The sequence below is a fragment of the Melitaea cinxia genome, chromosome 12 (assembly GCF_905220565.1).
Source record: "Melitaea cinxia chromosome 12, ilMelCinx1.1, whole genome shotgun sequence".
Classification (NCBI taxonomy): Eukaryota; Metazoa; Arthropoda; class Insecta; order Lepidoptera; family Nymphalidae; genus Melitaea; species Melitaea cinxia.
Genome location: NC_059405.1, coordinates 13326328 through 13349022, shown reverse-complemented (window position 1 = coordinate 13349022; position 22695 = coordinate 13326328). Strand labels below are relative to the sequence as shown.

Sequence of the window (22695 nt, the reverse complement as noted above, 5' to 3'; positions counted from 1 at the left end):
TCATTAAATTTTTTTCAGTATATATTGGAAAATAAATATATTTTTTAAAATTACATTAAAAATTAAATTAACCATTCAACTATTTGTAACAATTCGTCAACTAGCCCCGTAAACAGAAAATTTTCGAGAAAATCAGGCAATGTCAATTTTCAAAGCACACAATCTGCTTTTCGTTATTTTTCAATAAATTAATATTAAATGTTACGTTTATTACTTTTAACAGCAATAACTAGCTGTTTCAAAGTCAACCATAGTACAGCCGCTGTGACCATGGCCCTTAAAAGTGTTGATTTTGAAGTCTTTGGACGAGTTCAAGGAGTATTCTTTCGTAAGGTAGCCTTTGCCTTTTATTTTAAATATATAAAATTTTAAATAATGATATCACAGAATAAAAAGTATAGTGTATGGTATATAAATTAATACTAGTACACGGTAAAATTATATACTTAAAGTGATAAATTTAAGGTAATTTTTCAAGTTCTTTACTTGATTCATTATAAATCGATTGTCACAAATAATGATTATCTGCAGTACACAAAGCAACAAGCTGATAAGTTAGATCTTAAGGGATGGTGTCGAAATACTTCCCGTGGAACGGTTGAGGGTCAAATGGAAGGTCCATTGGACAGAGTGGAAGAAATGTAAGTTCTTTACTAATAGCAGTGCATGATGCCAACCTATAAAATGATATGTAATTAATAGTTAAATACTAAACGTTTGAATTTATTGATATAACACTGTAATACTGCACTCTACTAATATATTGCTTCATTCGTAAAAATATATAATGGACACACACACATATATCTTATGCTTATTATTAATTAGGATTAATGGCTTTTATTAGTGCCAAAATAAGGCAGATGATTTTACCAATGCTTCTGTATGTCGCAATATAGGTTTTGCTTAAGCAATATTTATAATTCAGTAAGTAATTGCTGCAGTGTGGCTACGGCAGTAAAGAATATAGCCACCCCCTCTCTTCCCGTGGGTGTTGTAAAAGGTGACTAAGAGATAACACAGTTCCACTACCACCTTGGAACTTAAAAAGCTGAACGATGGCAGGATAACCATCCAACTGCTGGCTTTGAAATAAACAGGCAGAAGACGGGCAGTGTCTTCGGCATGGCAAAGCCAGCCCTACGGTCACCAACCCGCCTGCCCAGCGTGGTTACTATTGGTAAAACACATGAGTTCGCGCCATTTGTGTGCGCAAACCTGTGTAGGCCTAGTAGTGGACTGCGATACGCTGAAGTGATGAAGTTAATTTTCAAAACTACTCAAGTTCACTTTTCCATACTTTATCTTATGACAAGTGAAAGTAAAATCAATGCTTGTAGTATCGGTCCCATGTACCGGCCCATTGTACTTCACAGTCTGTAACTGTCTTTAAATATATTTAATGTTTTCAATGTAGTTGTGGTGTACAATAAAGTATATATAATAATAATAAATAATACATTGAAAGTAGTAAAATTGACTGTAACCCTCAATAGAAGTATCTAAAAAAATTTTTTTGAAATATTAAAATTTGGAGATGGCTATTTTTTAACCGACTTCCAAAAAAGGAGGAGGTTCTCAATTCGACAGTATTTTTTTTTTATGTATGTTACATCAGAACTTTTGACCAGGTGGACCGATTTCGACAATTTTTTTTTTTTAATCGAAAGGTGGTGTGTGTCAATTGGTCCCATTTAAATTTATTTGAGATCTAACAACTACTTTTCGAGTTATATCTAATAATACGTTTTTACTTAACGCTTTTTTCGTCGACCTACGTTGTATTATACCGCTTAACTTTCTACTGGATGTACCGATTTTGATAATTCTTTTTTTGTTGGAAAGGGAATATCCCTAGTTTGGTACCATGATAAGGAAACCAGGATCTGATAATGGGATCCCAGAGAAATCGAGGGAAACTCGAAAATCCGCAATAACTTTTTACTGGGTGTATCGATTTTGATAATTTTTAATTTAATCGAAAGTTGATGTTTATCATGTGGTCACATATAAATTTTATCGAGATCTGATAACTACTTTTTGAGTAATCTTTGATAACGCGTAGTTACTTGACTATTTTTTCGTCGATCTACGTTGTATTACTTTTCGATGTAATTGAAGTCGGTTTTTTTTTTTCGTTTGCGAGCAAACACAATTATTTTACGTTCTTGACGTTTATAATTTTCCATTTTCTCCTTTTTTTACTTGTTTAGCATAGCTAATTATTAGTAAATTTTAAGGGCGAATAGTATCATATAGAGATCGTTAATACTATTCCTCACAGTATTAACATTAAATAAAATATACTAATACTGTATTTTATTATATTCTTTAAATCAGACTAAATCAATCTGGGTCAGATACGCCAATATTTATTAGACAGAGCCTTATTTTTTTAATCACTGGAAATCAATAGTATTGGTGCACTTAATCGCAAAAATCATTATCAGTTATCAGATAAAACCCACTGAACAGGACAAATAATAAAACAATATTATCATTATTGACTGCAACCTTTTGTAAGGTTGAGGTACTTCACTAGTCAGACAGCTCCAGATCTTAAGCAGGACATTTTCTGCTATGTCCTATCTCAACAAAATAGTTTTTTTTTTTTTTTCATCATTTGTTTGTCCCTCCATTTATTTTGAAAATCCTTTCATCTGATATCAAATTCTTTTTACAATTACACTAGGTCGAGTAAAATATATATAATCTGTATAAAAGGCCATTTCCTTTAACTAGATCTGTTGCTTAATGTTATTATAGATTTTACGCCAGTGAACTGCTAATTTATGTAAAGTATGCACTTTGCTTAATTAGAATATAAATGAGATGAGGTGGTATCATCTACTGGAAATTTATTTACATATTGCTGGCCTAATTGTCAGCGTTTGTGACCCCGAAAATCGAAAGTTTTTATTGCCACTGGTTCCTGGTAAACGTTTTATCTAAAAGTGAATTAGAAAAAAAAAACTTTCGTCAACCATTTTGTTCTTGAATTAACTATTATCTATGTATCTATTAGAATACTATTTAATTACTAATTAAAAATGCGCGTAAAATTTAGTAAAATAATTTGAAAATGATAATAATGTGTAATTTTTTACATCAAATTCAAAACCATAACATAATTAAATGAATTTTGGAAGAATAAAATATTATAAGCTTTTTGTTAATTGAATTGAGTACAAATATGTTATAGTAAATCATATGTCATATTTATTATGACATTTATCCTAAAGTTTGCTATTTTTAGGGTTCCGTACCTCAAAAGGAAAAAACGGAACCCTTATAGGATCATTTTGTTGTCCTTCTGTCTGTCAAGACCCTTTTTCAAAGGAACGCGTGAAGGTATCAAGCTGAAATTCATATCAAATACTCAGATCAATTGTCCCTTGGAGCTGTGAAAAAAATCAAACTTCTACGCCAACGCAATAAAAGATACAGGCGTTTATGCTAAGTTTTTGCAAAACTGTCACTCGCAAGGGAATCAAAACCTTCAAGATATTTCCTGTGAACTCAGAATCTTAAAATTTGGTACTAAGTAACGTCTTATAGCACTGATAAAAGAAAAATTGCGAAAAGTATATTTTTTTAGTTAAATCATATAAGTTTTTTTAATAATTTTGATTGTACGGAACCCTCGGTGCGCTAGTCCGACTCGCACTTGACCGCTTTTTTTTTTTACTAAGAACTCTCCTTCGCGTGTTCTCCACTCTACGTGACATTGGCGAAATCAACCGTGTCCCACTAGCACAACTTAAAGCCATTAAACCAGTCAATCAATCTACTAAGAACGTTAAATGATAGGTACTTGATAATCATATAAATATGAGGTAATCACTTCAGCCTATCGCAGTCCACTGCTGGACATAGGCCTCCACAAGTTCGCGCCAAAAATGGCGTGAACTCATTTGTGTTGCCCATAGTCACCACGTTGGACAGGCGGGTTGGTGACCGCAGGGCTGGCTTTATCGCACCGAAAACGCTGCTGCCCGTCTTCGACCTGTGTATTTTAAAGCTGGCAGTGTGATAGTTATCCCGCCATCGGTCGGTTTTTTAAGTTCCAAGGTGATAGTGGAACTGTGTTATCCCTTAGTCACCTCTTACAACACCCAACGGGAAGAGAGGGAGTAGCTATATTATGTAATTTGCCGTATCCACACAACATAATGTGAGTTAATACTTCTGTTAACTCTACTTTGAATAAACAACTTCGCGTACACTAGCCGGATATGATTTTTTTTCCTTTTAATTTTGTGACAGAAAGCCGAAACTTCAAAACGTCACAATCAACGTGGTTTACAACTTTATTTCAGTTCAGTTCAGCTGCTGTTGTTACAATTAAATTACGTTTAATTCAAATTTAGTTAAAAGGATTTGATTTAAAATCTCTATTTTGAGAGGAACGTGGATGAACTATTTACGTTACGTGTAGTTACGTAACGTTTACGGTACCTGATAGTTGAATCCAATTTTTCAATCAAATGCTATCTATAATGTAGGAGGTCCCTGTAATCTCACATGAACATCTACTTACAGTTGTAATTAATCTTTACATACTATACAAATAAATAAAATTGGAATGTCTGTTTGTAATAATAAAGTAACTGCTTTTTACTTAATGCATATGCATTAAAAAAAGTAAAAGTAAAAAGGATGTTTATACAGTACATATACTAAAACTAGCTGTATCTGTGTGTATTTTAGATTTTTATTTTTATTTTATTAGTGCAAAACTGACCAATAAATTTTTTGATAAATTACACGCGAACGAAGTCGCGCGCAGAGCTAGATACAAATAATCTAAGAACGTGTATTTTTGTTCGTGTTACAAATGTAGGATAATCATTACAATTGGATCACTCCTCGTTCAAAGTAAACCATCGCGTGCCTCCTTTGAAATGATGTAACGAACTTGCGAAGATGATATAGGCCTTAATTGCTTTTCATATCTTCGTTCATGTACCTATCTTATTCAGTCATATAATGTATCTTTGTTAATTCTTTCAAAAGAGGATCCATCAGTACACATACTTACGCGAATCAGTCACTGCTAAATGTGTAAACTATTAATTGGTCTTATGTATATTATCTGTAAGTTTTCTTAATCATTACATAGTATAAAACAAAGTCGCTAACCGCTGTCTGTTTTTAATGCGGTTTGCTTTAATAAATAAGAGTGATTTCAGAGGAATAAAAACACACCCGTTTCAGTAACTAGAATTCTTGAGGTAGTTAAAAAAATATTGTTTTTAAATGATGAAATTGTAATTTCTTGAAAAAGCTTCCGTTCTCTCATATCTGGCTTTGCCACAAAAATTTCTTCATGCTATAATCATTAGACTATCTGTTACCTACAAATTATTCAACAACTTTGTATTAGTTGTGAAATAAGAGCAAAAGTACTAAAATAAAAAAATTTAAGCCAATTTAGAAACTGCATTCGTAAAGGGAGCATAAGAGTACTTGTGTTCGAGATTTTATGTTGCTAGCTTTTTAAAACAAGTGCTATCTGCGTCACTGCTATATTCGCTATATTTAGTTTTTATTTTCTTTTCAAATTCAATTGTAAAACAAGTAATTATATTAGAGTATAACTTTACATGTTAAAAAAGTTTTCCTTGATAATCTAATGACTTACATCCGACTGGAAATCATTTTATGAATAATCATAAATCAATGGTGTCTATTTAGTCTTGTTTCAGAGAGAAAACATTTTTGATCTAATTAAAAACGAGATAAAACTATAAACAAGGAGCTCATCTGTTTATACCGCTTTAGAAAAAAAATGCATCTTTTAATGATAAGTTTAAAATTGTACTCTCGCAGCGTAAATGCGCTCAAAGCGTTCCATTTTTCGCAAAAACTATTAATGATAATTGCAATCTATAGCAACCCTCGCTTTAAAGTGAAATAAGATGTATAATTGTTTAGTTGAACGAAAATACTTCATTAATATATTCGCTTCAGCCTGTAATATCCCACTGCTGGACATAGAGCTCTTTACCCATGAAGGAGAAGGATCAGAGCTTAATCCACCACGCTGCTCCAATGCGGGTTGGCGGATATATTACTGGTATATATTTTATGGCGGTATATATTACCTACTATAAGTAACGATCGCTATTAGGTGTACATCATAACAACCGGGACCGACGGCTTAACCTGCTCTCCAAGGCGCGGTGGGGAGACCCACAAGGACTGTACAAAACCCCCAGACCACGCCAAACATCTGCATGGCCAATACAAATGTTTGTCATGTACGGGGATCGAACCTGCAACCGCCAGCGCAACACCCATTAATATATTTATTGATAGAAATTTTGAAAAACATAATCCTAAAAGAATTACAGTATTAGTTGCACGCCATATGTTACGCTTTCAAAGGGAATAAATTTTCTCCCATTTAAACAACATTTTTCATTGATCTCTTCTATTTATAGCCTGATGCTATGTAGCGTATAGATTTCTTCAATGAAAGCGCTATTCAATAATCAAAGAAATTTTTTATTCGAATAGATTGTTCTGGAGATTAGCTTGTTGTATTTATGTACATTATTTATCTCTTAAGTTTTAATAACTTGACTTGAGTTTATAATTTAATTACTATAAGACTAAATAAGAAAATTTAATTGTAGTATTAAAGCATATTTCGTCTTCGTGTGTCATAATCAGTTTTTGGCAACATTCCATAAGTAAATATGTGTTGTAGCAACAAAGCTTTAAACTTTTTACAAGATATTGTTCCTTTGCCAATTTCGGCATTGTAAAATTGCTGGTATTTCTTGCTGCTTAGTTATAAATTCGTGTTTTCGTAATACGTATGCTATTTGGTACAAATACCTTCGTATTAATTTAAAATTGACTAATTTATAACCAAAAAATGTATTCTCAACCATTCCATATAAAGTTCAGTTTTTATTACGTCCGAATACTTTTCGTAGACTCAAATGTGTTTATACTAGAAACTTAGCTAATGTTCGTAACTTCGTAACAAATTTTAAATAAAATTTTTCTCCACTAATTAAAAATGCACATTGTTTAGTACATCCCTATTTAAAAAGAAGACGCTTAAGTATACGTTTTAATTCTGAATATTTTTCCCGACTATCTTTTACTGCAAGAAAACGTCCGAAACTCATCAAAATAAAAATCCTTGATCAAGTTTTCTCACACATAAATTAGATAAAAGTATTTTCTGCGCCACCCTCGTCCTCTTTCATTATAAAAAAGCATTAATAGCGAACATTAAGCTCTAACTCTCAAGGCTGATTAAAGAAAACTTCGCACGAATATTCGCTTTTTTATTATTTGGGAAGTAGGATGAAGTTGTCCAAATCAAATCGCTTTTTATTGTAATTTGCAGAATTCATACATAATTAAAACTCTTGAATTCCTTTGATTTCATTTAGATTATAGAATTTATATTTATTAGATTCTTAACTGACCCGACAGACAGTTTAAATAGAAAAAAAAAAATACTCTTGACACTTCAGACGGCCAATCAACTGCCAGTGTAAAATATAGGTTCTACCTATTTTCTAATTTATACAATTGTCTATAAAAAACTCGGTCAAGCTGTTTCGGAGGAGTGCGACCAGAAACACCGTGACACGAAATTTTTATACTTAGATTAAGTATATTAGATTAGAAGAAGAAGAAGAATATATAGGCTAATTAGATTAGAAGTAGGTTTTTCGTTTTAAAGGTTTTTGTTTCTTTCAGGAGGCACTGGCTTAAAAATACTGGCAGCCCGAGCAGTAGAATTGACAAAGCCGAATTTAAAAACGATAAAGATATATCCGAATATACCTTCAGCAGTTTCGACATACGACGCGACAATTAGATCTTATTTTTTAGTTGCTTAGTAATTTATTATAGCTTTAAATATGCCCATGTGATATAATACCTGCATAGGCTTATCCAGCAGTACTCAACTCTATATGAATATAGAACGTTAAATTACAAAAATGTTTTATTTCCACATTTGCATGAAAAAGGAAAGGTTTTTATGTCATCCACTCTATCCTACAGAGAGAAATTTAAAACGCAACTTTATTTCCCAAGGCCGTAATAAAAGGCTCGCGTACCGTACGTAATGAACATGTAAAAAATCTGACACACTGATGCCCATTACGAAATCCTAGCAATACATGCGACAAAATTCGTGCAATCACTAATAAAAACACTAGTGCATAAAATTTATTCACAGATCAATTCACATAAACGAGCGAATGATTTGCATTAAATCAGAATTTTGCACATCATAATTTTAAATAATTTTAAAATCCAAACAGTATCTCACACCCATAAAAACAATATTTTAATTTGATTTAAAATCACACATATACACATAAGTAAATCGGTGTCTTGATTTTTTTTCATTTGCTTGTGTTATGCTACTTTCTTTAAAGGTTGATAAATAGTTTTCTCGTAATTGCAAAATACCACCAAGTAACTTAAATGATTAATTACTTGCTTGAACTGATAGAGTTTTCGAAAGTAAACTTTGGATCAGAATCAACCTATATATTTCGTTCATGGTATTTTAGCGAATTCGTTTGAATAAAATTTTTTTCTTTTTAAATTATTGACTTACCTTTAAGTATAACAAAAATTCATTAACAATAGTCCTTGAAATAAGTTCACGTACAGTAATTGCAAATTTTTTACATTGCATAATAAGATTAAATAATTATGGCTTCTTTGTTTAAACAAATGAAGATTTTTCAACAACTTTGAGGTGATTAGTTGTAACTATTATTAAATTAATATTAAATTAATTATTCGAAAACAGTAAGGAGACGGTTCGGACATGCAAAATGTTTAAATGTAAATAGTAATAAAAGGAAATAAACCATCTGTTAGTTGACAATAGGCAACGACCTTGAAGATTTTGCGAAGAGTCCGACTCGAAGGGGTAGGAAATGATTACGTCCAAGTCAGTAACCCGGGCGTGTGTTATTGATGGGAGAGGGCGCGGGGGAGGGGGCGCGGAAAGTGGGTCAGGAGGGGCGCGCAGTCGCGCGGCACTGCGCCCTCAGCCTCCAGCCATGGCGGACGCTCCGCCTGAAGTCCTCGAGCTAAACGTAGGCGGCGTGCACTATGCCACTACACGCGACACGCTGTTGCGCGAGCCGGACTCGCTACCAGCCGCCGCGTTGAACGATCCGGATCATCCGCGTGACGCGCGTGGTCGTATTTTCTTCGACCGTGACGGTGTTCTTTTTCGCTACGTTCTCGACTACCTCCGAGACGGCGGCCTAGTCTTGCCCGAATGCTTTCGCGAACACAAGCGTCTGGCGCGCGAAGCCAAGCACTACAGATTAGCGGGCTTGGAGCATGCAGTTCGAGACGCTGATCCGCGACCGCCGAACCGGGAACGGGGATGCATCACCGTCGGGTACCGAGGCAGCTTCGCTTTTGGTCGAGACGGTCTCGCCGATGTTAAGTTCCGCAAGCTTTCGCGTATTCTGGTCTGTGGTAAAGTAACACTATGCCGAGACGTTTTCGGAGAGACGCTGAACGAATCCCGGGATCCAGACCACGGGCTTGCGGATAGATACACTTCGCGATTCTTCCTTAAACATTCCTTTATCGAGCAAGCTTTCGACATGTTGCAAGAGCAAGGGTTCAAGCTAACGGCCAGCTGCGGGAGCGGTACGGCCGGCGGCGCAGCGGAGCTGAAACCAGGAGTTGATTCCGAGGAGAACCGTTGGAACCACTACAACGAATTTGTGTTCGTTCGCGAGTAACATCTCTCACAATTGTGATATTGAATCTCCTTACATTGTTTGGGGCACGATGCTTCCGTGGCTCGGCCACAGGTTTTATAGAGACGTTTAAATTATTCACAGGTAATTACTGACCATATAAATATAACCATACTGAATACTCTTACTTTAACTTACACTATGATAATGTCATCCTTACATTATAAACGTCTTAATTTAATACTGATTACTATAATAGTTTAACATTGTTTTACGATACATTGACACATTAGTCATTAAATAAAATACAGACAATTATTATATTTAAGTATATCGTTCTAGAGGTACTATAAATATTTGAAAACTTAAATTAAAAACATGTTTACATAGATAATAGATATGTAGATAAAGCGAACTTAACTGTATTTATGGATTAAATAAGTAGCTAAATGTAAAAGAATAAATGTATAAATATTAAATGTAGAAGTTATCTACCTTTTAGAACTAAACTTGTTTACTGTAATAGACCTATTTCTGATGTATCCTCTATTTTTTAAATAATTTAATCTTATTATATATTTTGGAATTGTGTAATGTTTTCGAATAAAATTTTAAATTTGTATGAAACTTCTGTAAAATATAAATTCTCGAAATATTTTTTTCTATACCTTAATTTTGTAAAAAAATATTCTTTTACAAAAGTTAATTGTATGCTAACCAACAAACCCTATATACCTAAGTACTGACCGATGCGTTGTGATCAATCCACTTTTCTACACTGTAGTCGTTTATAAAACTTTATAGTATAAGGAATTTTCGTTTAATTAAGAGAATTGATTTTGAAATTTTTATAAAAAGCGCGAAAAAGAGTACCTAACTAATGATAGTAATCAAATGCAGTTGATACTGCCCCGTAGACCGTAATGTTAAACTTCTGTAAGAGAGATAAGAATCCTATTAAGACTTGTCAAGTTTTAAGTTGAAACGGGCGAAAAAAGTTTTGTATGTCGATCTCACCCCGCAAACTTTCATCTTTAGATAAAATTCGTATAACAACTTCGTAGCGTCTTTCCGTAACTTTTTAAATACCTTTTTTATCCATTACTTGCATAGGCGCGAAGCCAACTTCGAATTTACAATCGTAGCCATATCATTAGAATACAAAATAATTTAGGCTTGCAGTTTAGCAAAACATTAAAGATTTTTTTTCTATCTCTTAATATAAAGCAAACAAGCTTTTATGGATTGTGTCAAAATATTGATTTAAAATGTGATAGAGGCCAAATAATTACGTTTATTTGAAGTAGTTGGAACATTGCAATCCTTTGTTTGTAATGTTCAGGGTTATATTTTTAACAAAAGAATTTAATACAAAGGAAAATACGCTTCAAATATATATTTTTGAACTATTTCTATACTATTGTGGAAGCAAATTTATAACATCCAAGTTCTACCAATAATTTATTTTTCGTTGATCGAAATATTTGCTTATTGAAAAGCAATATTAGTAAAAACCTTAATAATATAAATGAAAAATATTTTAGACATAGATAAACAATTACAGATTCTCATAGGTGATATGTCTTCATAGTCTTAACAATATTACTAAATAAACATTTCGGATGCAAAATATCGGAAGGAAATATATTCGAAGCTTCGTTCACGACACACTTGCAACATGCCTTCGTCAGAAATTCCTTTGCTAATAGGTAAATAGTGTCTACCTTATATTATTAGGAGAAAGGCTACTTGATATAATATATTATGAAAATAAGTAAATTACGTGTGATATTCTAAAATCTCAAATTGTTTTCATATTAATTTATCATACATTTTAAACGACTGTCATTTTTACGCGTATACTTTTTAAAAATATGGGTTTATCTAAAATTACTTATTTAGTTTATAACTGTCTTCAGGAACGATTATGTAAATTTATTTATGATTGTATATTTCCATATAAGTGATAATGTAATAGTAGTAATTAGATATATAACAACTTAATTATATTCTTGTATGACTCTCCTATAACGGTCAGTGGTATTTAGGGATTATTAATTTTATATAACTACCCAAGTAATACTCAGCGTTCCTGGTATAAAATTCATCTCTATTTAAATAGCCAATTTCATTTTTTATTACAAACTTTTGTAAATTTTGTAATCATATTATTATAAGTTAAAAACAATGTGTAATAATGTATGAATTCATTTAACAAAAGACACATAATAGAACGTGACACAACTTACAAAACTGTTCGAAAGCTAGGCGTATGCTTTATGCCTTATTTGAATATATGAGAAGTATGTATTTCAGTAAGTTAAACTTCAGGTTTATGATCAATGTATGCATATAAATTCTGTTCACTATAACGTTTTAAAAACAAAACTAATATTTCCTATTATTATTAATAAACAAATTATTTATGTATCTATATATTGATTAGTAAAATTATATAAATTTTCGTGTTAGTAATGCGAGAAATATTTTATTGTTAAAAACTAATGTAAATTTTATTTATATCTTCTGATGTGTTGTAACTAGAACCAAAAAAATTGGAGCTGACCTTATATGTCGTAGGATTTTTAAATGATTGTTTCAGGAATAAATTTAAGTAGTTAAAAATGTTTTGTTTCATTTATCTTAAATAACGCTGATTTCCATCCATTCGTACTTTTCAATCATAGGCAGTAGGTGCTGCCACTTAATGTCTTTTTTTATTGTTAGAGGTCTAACACACCCTACAAGAAGGATCTACGCTTCAGCCTATAATGTCCCACTACTCCATAGGCCTCTTTACCTATGTAGGAGAAGGATCAGAGCTTAATCCACCACGCTGCTTCAATGCGGGTTGGCGGATATATTCCCTACTATGAGTAACGATCGCTATCAGGTGTAACTGATAACAACCGGGACCGACGGCTTAACGTGCTCTCCGAGGCACGGTGGGGAACAAGAACACGGACTGCACAAATACCAAGACCACGGCAGACACCTGTATGGCCAATACAAATGTTTGTCATGTGCGCGAATCGAACCCGCAACCGCCAGCGCAACGGGTACAATCCCTGGCTGTGACCGTTGCGCCAACGCGGCGTCATCTCATCGTCATCAGGATCTAATAAAGTATTATTCCGTTTGATAAAAATGCGAGCATATCAATAAAATGATTTGCTTGTGTCTAAAAAGTTACACCTGCTTTTCTTATATAACTAGGTTGGTTAACAAGAGCACGGCCCACCTGATGTTAAGCGATTACCGTAGCCTATACGAGTAGAAGCCTGCACTGCAACACCAGAAGCATATCAAGCGCTTTGTCGTTCCTACCCTCCTAGGAGCTATGCCTACCTTACTCTCCACAAGAATATAACTTTAATCTAGAACAGTACAATTTGTTTATATTTCTTCTGTAAGGTTGCTGTACTTCTCCAAACAGGCTGCTCCATATTTTAATCATACCGGGTAGCTTATACCCTGCTGTACCCAACCTCAATGTCTAACATTTTCTGCCTTAATACATGAGTAGAAGCCTTGTGTGATGCAAAATATTTAATAGAAGTCGATCTGTAACTATGGGCAAAACACATGAATTGACGCCGTTTTTGGTGCGAAATTATGGAGGCCTAATGTCCAGCCGTGGACTGTAAGTGGCTGATGTGTGTGATCTGTAACGTCGTGAACTTTATTTGTAGGTACTTAGATTACATTGGCAGCGTTGGCATTATAAACGAACAAGCGCAAACGCTCATATTTCACTTATATTTACTATGATATTATTATATATATATATATATATATATATATTACTATTTAAAATAAGTGACCCCGGTTTGGACTCACTATCAGATGAATTACTGATTTTTCTTATTTAACATATTGGAAAAGTAAACGTGTTTTTTTGTGCTGGTACTTTCATACGTAAACTTTAAATTTGGATTACTAATATGACAAATTCTATTTGATTTACTGTTAGGTAATTATTAGATATTATATATATAATACATATTTAGTTCTGCATTTACAACAGCGCTAGGCCCCTTATCATTTTCTGCGTACATCGGTGGTGTACCTAAATGTTATGAAGAAAAGTGCGAACATCAATCAAAACATCTTCGCATCTGATGATATAAAAATATATTATCAGATGTAATACGATGATACAAAAATACTCAAATTATTTTTAGATAAATATGTCGCAGAGTATGAATACGGAACGTCAAGTGTTTGACTTGGGTGTATTCAGATAATGTCAGTTGTCAATTATTAGCTGTTAGAGTAGTGGGGTGATCGACGCGCCACCTAGCACATCGTTCGATAGTCACCTACCCTCAGTTATTATATTACTCGAATTGTTCTGACGTGTATAAAACGAACGGTGTCACCTCGGCTAAGGCAGTCTGGGCTCTGGCTTGGCACGATACACTTGTTGTATCCTGCTAGTAGCTTAACCTAGACTCATTCAATAATTAATTTGTGCAATCGAATTAATTATTACCTATTACGATTAATTTGGCTAGGCGGGACGTATAACTCGAGCAGTGAAGGTGAACGTTGATGCGCATTGCAAAGGGGGCCTCCTTAAACCTACACCTGGGTCGCAAGTCCTAGGCACTGCTCTGAGTTACTCTCTCTGCCACACGATGGACTCGGTACCCGCTCGGTGAACCGTGAATCCATCGAATGCTAAGAAGTTAGTCTTCGCCCCCTTAACTAATAACTACCCGCCTTCCGTACTGCGTTACCTTTCTGTTAACTGATTCCTGTGTTATAATAATTTGGTGATATCATTAATTGTGTTTACTTGTGTCAACATTACCCACTTATGCCCACAGTAGACTGAGTGAGTACTCTGAGATCATGAGAAAGAGAAATATACCTTCAAGCCGAAAAGTATACCTTCCTCCTTCTTAATATCTGACATCAGAAGTGGGATCAGATCCAAACCCACTTTCAAAAAATTAATTAATTTAGTTAGTTACATTTAACGAACAAATGTCTCTCTTCGCTTCCGGTATGGAAGCTATTATTCAGAAAATATGTGAAGTTATAGGCCTACCCCCTGACAATACATCTGTTTTTAGCAAGTGTGCGAGTTAGTTACAATATTTTGTGGTGATTGGTGGGTACATCGATATTTTAGTTCTTTTCGGTCGTTCTGTTGTATTCTTATCGGTGTGTAAGTGGTTTTTGTTCAGTGTTCGATTACGTTATTCGATTTACTATATATCGTCACTCGATGGAGGTGGCAAGGTTATCGTCACTCGCTGAGTGGCATGAGCTGCTGTCGCTCGATTTAGGTGACAGTGGCGACTCTTGATTACGGTTATCGTCACTCGATGGAGGTGGCAAGGTTATCGTCACTCGCTGAGTGGCATGAGCTACTGTCGCTCGATTTAGGTGACAGTAGCGACTCTTTCAATTACGGTTATCGTCACTCTCTGAGTGGCATGAGTTACTGTCGCTCGATTTAGGTGACAGTAACGACTCTTTACGGTTATCGTCACTCTCTGAGTGGCATGAGCTACTGTCGCTCGATTTAGGTGACAGTAGCGACTCTTTCAAATACGGTTATCGTCACTCTCTGAGTGGCATGAGTTACTGTCGCTCGATTTAGGTGACAGTAACGACTCTTTACGGTTATCGTCACTCTCTGAGTGGCATGAGTTACTGTCGCTCGATTTAGGTGACAGTAACGACTCTTTTAATTAAGGTTATCGTCACTCTCTGAGTGGCATGAGCTGCTGTCGCTCGATTTAGGTGACAGTGGCGACTTTCTTCTTAGTCGTTCACTCTTGACAGAGTGGTCATGGTTGACGACGATTCATTGGCTAAAGTAGCCCCCGCTATACGTCTCCACTTGATGCGGTTTTCGGCGTCTCGAGAACTCTGGACTATGGAGGTCTGTGTCGCAACTTTGATAAGGTCTGTCCAGCGCGTAGGTGATCGGCCGCGTGACCGCTTGCCTTCTACCTGCCCTTGGACAACGAGTCGCTCTATGGATTGTTCGTTTCGAACAATGTGTCCGAAATATTTCAGGATTCGAGTTTGCACAGTCGACGACAATCTCTGCTTGATTTTTAATTCTTGTACGATCGAAATATTGGTCCTAAACGCTGTCCAAGGGATCCGCAGCAGTCGCTGCCAGCACCATATCTCGAGTGCGTCGATTTTGCGTCGGTCTTTGAGTCTAACCGTCCACGTTTCTGCGCCATAAAGGAATATCGGGAAGGTTAAGCTTCTCATTAGGCGGACTTTCGTGGATCTGGTGATATTACGGTTGCACCAGACTCTTTTTAACTTGCCAACGGCAGATCTTGTAATAGCACATCTCCTTCGAATCTCGTCTTCGCATCCTCCGGTGTTTGCAATAGTGAAACCAAGGTACACATAAGATTGGACAACCTCACAGTTGCCAATCATAGAGATGTCAGGATGGTTTAGTTCGGCTCGATCCACTATCATCATTTTGGTCTTATCTCTGTTGATCGTAAGTCCAAAGGAGAGGCTTGTTGTCTCTAGAAGTGTCAGCAGGTGTTCCATGTCCTCTTTTGTTTGAGTGAGAAGAGTAGTATCATCGGCATACTTCAAGTTAGATATTTTTTTACGTCCCACTGAAATCAGCCTGTAGCGACTTTATGTAGAACTAATAATGGAGTCCTGTTCATACCAATCGGGATTGGTTAATTTTGATTTAATGATAGTTTCGCGTATGGTTGTATGGTGTGTTATCATAAGTGGTTGTACTATCACTTTATCCTTGATTAAGTGTGAATCAGGATAGGCCGAGATGAGACTTTGATACCGCAGTACCTTTTTCCTTTTTACAGCATCACACGAGGACGTGTGACTTGTCAAGATGGCCGTGTCGCAGAGTATGAATACGGAACGTCAAGTGTTTGACTTGGGTGTATTCAGATAATGTCAGTTGTCAATTATTAGCTGTTAGAGTAGTGGGGTGATCGACGCGCCACCTAGCACATCGTTCGATAGTCACCTACCCTCAGTTATTATATTACTCGAATTGTTCTGACGTGTATAAAACGAACGGTGTCACCTCGGCTAAGGCAGTCTGGGCTCTGGCTTGGCACGATACACTTGTTGTATCCTGCTAGTAGCTTAACCTAGACTCATTCAATAATTAATTTGTGCAATCGAATTAATTATTACCTATTACGATTAATTTGGCTAGGCGGGACGTATAACTCGAGCAGTGAAGGTGAGCGTTGATGCGCATTGCAAAGGGGGCCTCCTTAAACCTACACCTGGGTCGCAAGTCCTAGGCACTGCTCTGAGTTACTCCCTCTGCCACACGATGGACTCGGTACCCGCTCGGTGAACCGTGAATCCATCGAATGCTAAGAAGTTAGTCTTCGCCCCCTTAACTAATAACTACCCGCCTTCCGTACTGCGTTACCTTTCTGTTAACTGATTCCTGTGTTATAATAATTTGGTGATATCATTAATTGTGTTTACTTGTGTCAACATTACCCACTTATGCCCACAGTAGACTGAGTGAGTACTCTGAGATCATGAGAAAGAGAAATATACCTTCAAGCCGAAAAGTATACCTTCTCCTTTTTAATATCTGACAAATATATATTTTCGGTATAGTCACCATTCATTATTTACTTAGGAGATGTTATATAAATATATAAACACTTTAATTTGACAAAACAGTCATCATCTGTAACTGAAGTCTGAATTAGTATTATAACACTTTAGGTATATTTGTGGATATTTATGAATTAAATCATGGCAACTTTCAGAATTAAATTTAACACGATATTCAACATTTAGCTTTCTTTTGTCGATAGTCAAAACATATATTTCTAAAGAAATTCTGGGCATATGTCTTATTTCTTTTACTTCTACACTTAGCTCCACTGCCGCTGTTATAGATGTAGTTTCATGTCTTGTGTTTATAATAACAACTAGCTGTGCCCGCGGCATTGCCCGCGTTGAAATCAGTGTGTCACAAAGTTTTCCCGGCACACTTCCAGTTAAACTCTCATTATAATCGGCTTAGCCGTTCCGTAAACCTTCCTCTTGAACCGCATGAAAATCCGTTCAGTAGATTTTGAGGAAATCGATCACATACACTTTTGGGGACTTTGTTTTATAATACACTAACTGTTGCCCGCGACTACATCCGCGTGGTTATGAAGATATACATTACTATTAAGATGTTTAACGCATTTTTTTTTATTTCAGTCACTTGAAATGCTTATCACACTGAGTAACTTTTTAAAAGGCACAATTTAGTATAATTTAATACTTGTTTTTATAAAACCTCTCTATACACCACATTTTTAGTTTTATTTTCAGGCTGCAGTATAAATTACCTATCGACGAATTTATATAACTGCTGTATATGTTTCATACAAACTATCAACCCCAATTAAACCCCCTTAGTGGTGGAATATCGCTAAATTTCTCTACTCTACTACTATTATCTACTAACTATAATCTACCTCCCTGCCAAATTTCATCTTTATCCATCCTAGATGGATGGACCTTCCAGCTGTTTTTGGGTTCTCGTGATGAGTGAGTCAGTGACCTTTCTCTTTTATATATATAGATTACGATGTATTATTTGGACAGCTCCTCACCATCTATAGAGCATATATTTTAAATTTCAAGTCTCTTACTTCAAAGACATAGAACTTTCATACAAATTTCCAACCCCCGTTTTAGCCCCTTAGGGGTCAAGTTTCGTAAAATCCGTTCTTAGCGGGTGTCTACGCCCTATAAGAAACCAACCTGCCAAATGTCAAATTTGTAGCTGTTATAGTTTCGGAGATTTCGTGATGAGTGAGTCAATCTACCATCCCCGTTTCAACCCTAAAAGGGAGGTTATTTTTAAAGATAAATTATTTGTACACTTTCTCATCATCTATAGAGCATACATTTTAAATTTCAAGTCTCTTACTTCAAAAACATAGGACTTTCATACAAACTTCCAACCCCCGTTTTACCCCTTTAAGGGTCGAGTTTCGTAAAATCAGTTCTTAGTAGATGTCTACGCCTTATAAGGAACCTACTTGTCAAATATCAAATTTGTAGCTCTTATAGTTTCGGAGATTTTGTGATGAATGAGTCAATCTACCATCCCCTGTTTTAACCCCAAAATAGAATTTATTTCTAAAGATACATTATTTGGATACCTCTTCACCATCTATAGAGTATACATTTTAAATTTCAAGTAGCTTACTTCAAAAACATAGGACTTTCATACAAACTTCCAACCCCCGTTTTACTCCCTTAGGGGTTGAGTTTCATAAAATTCGTTCTTAGCGGATGTCTACGATCTATAAGGAGCCTACCTGCTAAATTTCAAGTTTGTAAGTGTTATAGTTTTGGAAATTTCGTGATCAGTGAGTCAACCTACGAACCCCCGTTTTAACCCCAAAAAGGAGTTGATTTCTAAATATACATTATTTGGACACCTCCTCACCATCTATAGAGCATACACTTTAAATTTCAAGTCTCTTACTTCAAAAACATAGGACTTTCGTACAAACTTCCAACCCCCGTTTTATCCCCTTAGGGGTCGAGTTTCATAAAATTTGTTCTTAGCGGATGTTTACGCTCTATAAGGAATATATCTATCAAACGTCAAATTTGTAGCTGTTATAGTTTCGGAGATTTCGTGATGAATGAGTCAATGTACCATCCCCCGTTTTAACCCCGAAAGGGAGTTGATTTCTAAAGATACATTGTTTAGAGACCTCCTCACCATCTATGGAGCATACATTTTAAATTTCAAGTCGTTTACTTCAAAAACATAGGACTTTCATACAAACTTCCAACCCCCGTTTTACCCCTCTAGGGTTCGAATTTCGTAAAACCCGTTCTTAGCGAATGTTTACGCCCTCTAAGGAGCCTATCTGCCAAATTTCAAGTTTTTAGGTGTTATAGTATCGGAGATTTCGTGATGAGTGAGTCAACCTACCATCCCCCGATTCAACCCCAAAAGGGAGTTGATTTCTAAAGATATATTATTTGAGCACCTTCTCATCATCTATAGAGCATACATTTTAAATTTCAAGTCTCTTACTTCAAAATCATAGGACGTTCATACAAACTTGCAACCCCCATTTCACCCCCTTAGGGGTCGAGTTTCGTAAAATCCGTTCTTAGCGGATGCCTACGTCTTATAAGGAGCCTACCTGCCAAATTTCAAGTTCGTAGGTGTTATACTTTTGGAGATTTCGTGATGAATGACCTTTCGCGTTTATATATATTACTAGCTGTGCCCGCGGCTTCGCCCGCGTTGAAATTAGTGTGTCACAAAGTTTTGCCGGCAAACTTCCAGTGAAACTCTCATCAAAATCGGCTTAGCCGTTCCGTAAACCTTCCTCTTGCCAATGGTGGAGCCCTCTACAATGGTGAAACCGCATGAAAATCCGTTCCGTAAATTTTGAGCGAATCGATCACATACATTTTTGGGGACTTTGTTTATAATACACTAACTGTTGCCCGCGATTACGTCCTCGTGGTTATGAAGATATGTATTACTATTAAGATGTTTAACGCAAATTATTTTTTTATTTCAGTCACTTGAAATGCTTATCAAACTGAGTAACTTTTTAAAAGGCACAATTTAGTATAATTTAATAGTTATTTTTATAAAACCTCTCTATACACCACATTTTTAGTTTTATTTTCAGGCTGCAGGATAAATAATCTATCAGGCGAACTTATAGCTGCTGTATATGTTTCATACAAACTATCAACCCCAATTAAACCCCCTTAGCGATGGAATATCGTAAAATCCGTTCTTAGCGGACGTCTACTAACTATAATCTACCTCCCTGCTAAATTTCATCTTTGTCCATCGTAGATGGATAGACCATCCAGCGGTTTTTGAGTTCTCGTGATGAGTGAGTCAGTGACTTTTCTCTTATATATATATAGATTACGATGCATTATTTGGTCATCTTTCTACCATCTATAGAGCATACATTTTAAATTTCAAGTCTCTTACTTCAAAAACATAGGACTTTCATACAAACTTCCAACCCCCGTTTTATCCTTTTAAGGGTCGAGTTTCATAAAATCAGCTCTTAGCGGATGTTTACGCCCTATAAGGAAGCTACCTGCCAAATTTCAAGTTTTTAGCTGTTATAGTTTCGGAGATTTCGTAATGATCGAGTCAACCTACCATTCCCTGTTTTAACCCCAAAAAGGAGTTGACTTCTAAAGATACATTATTTGGACACCTTCTCACTATCTAAAGAGCGTACATTTTAAATTTCAAGTCTCTTACTTCAAAAACATAGGACTTTCATACAAACTTCCAACCCCCTTTTTACCCCCTTAGGGGTCGAATTTCGTAAAACCCATTCTTAGCGAATGTTTACTCTCTAAAACGAGCCTATTTGCCAAATTTCAAGTTTGTAGGTGATATAGTTTCGGAGATTTCCTGATGAGTGAGTAAACCTACCATCCCCCGTTTGAACCCCAAAAAGGAGTTGATTTCTAAAGACACATTATTTGAACACCTTCTCATCATCTATTTGGCATACATTTTAAATTTCAAGGCTCTTACTTCAAAAACATGGGACTTTCACACAAACTTTCAACCCCCTTTTTACCCCCTTAGGGGTTGAATTTCGTAAAACCCATTCTTAGCGAATGTTTACTCTCTAAAAGGAGCCTATTTGCCAAATTTCAAGTTTGTAGGTGATATAGTTTCGGAGATTTCCTGATGAGTGAGTCAGCCTACCATCCCCCGTTTTAACCCCAAAAGGGAGTTAATTTCTAAAGATACATTATTTGGACACTTTTTCACCATCTATAGAGCTTACATTTTAAATTTCAAGTCTCTTACTTCAAAAACATAGGACTTTCATACAAACTTCCAACCCCCGTTTTACCCTCTTAGGGGTCGAATTTCATAAAACCCATTCTTAGCGAATGTTTACTCCCTAAAAGGAGACTATTTGCCAAATTTCAAGTTTGTAGGTGATATAGTTTCGGAGATTTCGTGATGAGTGAGTAAACCTACCATCCCCCATTTGAACCGCAAAAGGGAGTTGATTTCTAAAGACACATTATTTGGACACCTTCTCATCATCTATATGGCATACATTTTAAATTTCAAGTCTCTTACTTCAAAAACATGGGACTTTCACACAAACTTTCAACCCCCGTTTAACCCCTTTAAGGGTCGAATTTTGTAAAATCCGTTCTTAGCGGATGTCTACGCCCTATAAGGAGCCTTCCTGCCAAGTTTCAAGTTTGTAGCTATTATAGTTTCGGAGATTTCGCGATGAGTGAGTCAGCCTACCATCCCCCGTTTTAACCCCAAAAGGGAGTTAATTTCTAAAGATACATTATTTGGACACCTTTTCACCATCTATAGAGCTTACATTTTAAATTTCAAGTCTCTTACTTCAAAAACATAGGACTTTCATACAAACTTCCAACCCCCGTTTTACCCCCTTAGGGGTCGAGTTTCGTAAAATCCGTTCTTAGCGGATGCCTACGTTTTATAAGGAACCTACCTGCCAAATTTCAAGTTTGTAGGTGTTATAGTTTCGGAGATTTCGTGATGAGTGAGTGACCTTTCGCTTTTATATATATTATAGATATAGATTATAGATTGAGACGGCTGTACCTGATTTCCTGTGCAAATTGGACAAGGCCATAAAAAAATCACTATGCCAGAAAAAAGTATTTGTACAGATAGCTACAAATAACCGTTTCGAGTATTTCGAACCTACTCTCTGCTTTAATAGAACTTTCGTCACCACTACCCCAGGGAGCTTTAAAACAATATCTACATAAGGTTCTGCAAAGAATACCAATGGAACATAATATGAGTAACAACTGTGCAAACATGAAGACATCTGCAGCCGATATGTAAACGTGTATACGACAGTTTAAAATATAGAGATAAAATAAGGTAAATAGTAGATACGGTAATAACATATCACTGAGTTTTCGAAACCTAAGTTGTATCTTCTTAAAAAAT

General features: G+C 35.6%; 2 protein-coding genes across 2 annotated transcripts; both read left to right on the top strand.

Annotated features, from left to right (window-relative positions):
- The first annotated feature begins 100 nt into the window (after nucleotides 1-100).
- LOC123658450 (acylphosphatase-2-like) lies at nucleotides 101-7974 on the top strand. The gene is made up of 3 exons (XM_045593872.1): nucleotides 101-333; nucleotides 532-641; nucleotides 7729-7974. Exons 1-3 carry the CDS (start codon nucleotides 199-201, stop codon nucleotides 7847-7849), a joined length of 366 nt encoding a protein of 121 aa, XP_045449828.1. The 5' UTR covers nucleotides 101-198; the 3' UTR covers nucleotides 7850-7974.
- A 956-nt stretch (nucleotides 7975-8930) lies between these two features.
- Nucleotides 8931-10225, top strand: LOC123658653 (BTB/POZ domain-containing protein KCTD16). Its single transcript, XM_045594016.1, has one exon. It carries the CDS (start codon nucleotides 8931-8933, stop codon nucleotides 9756-9758), a length of 828 nt encoding a protein of 275 aa, XP_045449972.1. The 3' UTR covers nucleotides 9759-10225.
- The last annotated feature ends 12470 nt before the right edge of the window (nucleotides 10226-22695 follow it).